This window comes from Triticum urartu, chromosome 7 (assembly GCF_003073215.2).
Source record: "Triticum urartu cultivar G1812 chromosome 7, Tu2.1, whole genome shotgun sequence".
Classification (NCBI taxonomy): Eukaryota; Viridiplantae; Streptophyta; class Magnoliopsida; order Poales; family Poaceae; genus Triticum; species Triticum urartu.
The window spans coordinates 106,915,539-106,918,032 of NC_053028.1; the positions used below are offsets into that span (position 1 = coordinate 106,915,539).

General features: G+C 42.2%; 1 protein-coding gene across 1 annotated transcript; it reads right to left on the minus strand.

Annotated features, from left to right (window-relative positions):
• Window positions 1-723: 723 nt before the first annotated feature.
• Window positions 724-2,484, minus strand: LOC125525365. Its single transcript, XM_048690364.1, has 4 exons — window positions 2,336-2,484; window positions 1,374-1,525; window positions 1,108-1,285; window positions 724-991 (listed from the first exon to the last, which is right to left on the minus strand). The coding sequence occupies exons 1-3, from the start codon at window positions 2,423-2,425 to the stop codon at window positions 1,138-1,140; spliced, it is 390 nt and encodes a 129-aa protein (XP_048546321.1). The 5' UTR covers window positions 2,426-2,484; the 3' UTR covers window positions 724-991; window positions 1,108-1,137.
• Between the last annotated feature and the right edge of the window lie 10 nt (window positions 2,485-2,494).

Below are 2,494 nucleotides of genomic sequence, written 5' to 3' on the forward strand. Positions count from 1 at the left end.
CTATGAGAACGAGAGAATCAGCTTTTCCTGAGTTGTTCAGTGGTTGATGTTTCTCCTTTTTTTTTCATCCAATTCTCAACACAAATGACAAACCCGAGTGTAAGGACTACGCAGGTCTTAGGCCATATGTCGTCTGAAGGACCAAACTCAGCCGTGGCTGACTAGATTACTTGAAAACGATCATCGGGGCCAGGAGCGATCAGCGCACAAGACGAGGAACATGATTTAGCTCAGCTCAACAGCGTGAAATAGTTTGAGGACCTATGATGCACTTCACTCCTCAACAGCAGACAGCATCTTGTTGATCAGAAAGCTCTATGAACTTCTAGAATAGCAAAAGCAACGCGGCTAAAAAACATATAGAACACAGTTACATATATAACCTGAGATCTGAGAGCGACGAGTTGCAACCCGGCTTTCTCTGCAGGCTTTAGTCTGAAGGCCACCCTTCTGTCGTGCTCGGGCATGGCCTGTTGTTCCCCAAGCATCTATATTCACTTATTCAGACATATCAAATGTCCCTCGAGATCAAAATGCCAATTCCGCAAATTCTGTCAAACTCAACGCTATATAAAACCTGCTGACCGATCAGGTCAAGCACACCCTTCACATTCTCACCTTTACTTTTGACAACATCCGAATTGCCAAACCAAAGAGAACAATTACCAAAGTGTAACAAATGCAGAAAATGGGCCAAAGAAGGTTATTGGAGATTCCTTTTTCTTTCTTTCTTTGAGAGCGTAGATTCCAATATATGACGACAGTGACAATGTAGTGAAGCCACAAATACTAAATCACCATTCGGTTAAAAAGCGCCATACCATGAATTATTCCATAAATTATCACAATAGATAATCCATAGATAATCACCATGCACACCAGATTCAATTACCAAACACTAATTAATTAACTGCAGTACTTAACAGAGCACCAGCTGCTCCATGCAGCTTAGAACAGCACATGGTGTTAACAGTAAGGGTTACATCATTACCTGCAAAAATCCACAGTATGGCACAACAATTATTATTAGACAACATATAAACAGGTTTTCCATACCATAGTTAGCTAACAGTGTAATACCAAGACTGGCTACTCGGTTTTACATACCATAAGCAGAGTGGGCCCACAAGCCCTAGGCTATTCTTCTTCACCAAAGACGACACGCAGCTGCGCATAGAGGGCCTTTTCGTAAAGTTCCCCTCCCAGAAGGAAACCAAAAGCAAGAGCTGAAATAGTGAGCATTACCAGCCGTCCGTTCCTTTTCAGCCCATTGATGATGTTCTCCCTATCAAAGGATGTGCATAACACATGAATGTTAGGATCGTTTCATTTGAGTACAAATCAAATAAGCTGTAGCGCCTCCAATTAATTACCTCTTAGCTTCAGCTTTAATTCTAGCTATCTCATCATCAATAATACTAGCTATCTTGCCATCTATCTGCACTCCCTCCTTTTTTAATTTTGCCAGCAAATGATCAACCTCCTTCCTAGCAACATCCGCTTTGGCTCCATTGCTGGATCCACCCTGGTAAGATTAATAATTAGATAATTATAATTGATATAATGATACACGAGTTAAAGCAGCTATTCATGCATGTTAGTGACTGTTAACGAGAGACTATGCATTTCATGGCTAACAATAGTCCTTCTAGAATCCATACTATCAAACTTTCAGAAATTTGACCCCTGGTATGTCTAAAGCTATCAATACTGACTATATGAAATTTATATTGATAGGTTGGTTCTTGGACATGCTTTAACAAGAGTACATTAGAACATATACATTTGTATACTAGAAGCTATACAGTAGTGGTCAAAATTACATTTCAACAACAACAAAAGGTCAGCAAGGGAAAATAAAACATAAGGAGTGCATACTCCTCTTCCCTCCAAGTAAATCGAGCGCCCATATATTATGGAATTAACGGTTCATATCTATCTACTGTGTACTCAATGTACCACAGATTGCTTCAGTAAAAACTAATTATCACCACCTTTCCAAGCAAGCAAGAGCAACAAATTCAGCACATAATTCTAAGATAGGTCTCCTCTGCAAGCCGGCACTTAAGGTGCACATGTCAGTGGCAATATTCACCATCATTGGGTCGAAGTACAGAAACCCTCTCCTAACAAAGGTCTGAACTAGGAAAGCGTATATCATTGTTATTGTCTGGGGAAAAAAGGCTAAGGCGCATCATATAATTTGATTTGTTAGCATAAAACCGTTTGATGGGGTTAATTTGGTGATGAACGTCAGAACAAGGCAGTCGGACAGCGAATTGCTGGCATGCTAGCTAGGTGGATCGATCGAACGAGACTGAGAGCGAACTGGTACCTGAGAGGTGGGAGGCAGAGAGTCCGCCGGCGGCGAATAACGGGGGCCCAGATCCTGCGGCGAAGTGCTGGAGGGAGAGCGCAGCGCCATGGCACCGGCACGCCGCAAGAATCCGGAGGAAGAGGGGGCGTCGGCTGGGGTTTGGGTGCTGGTTTTTTT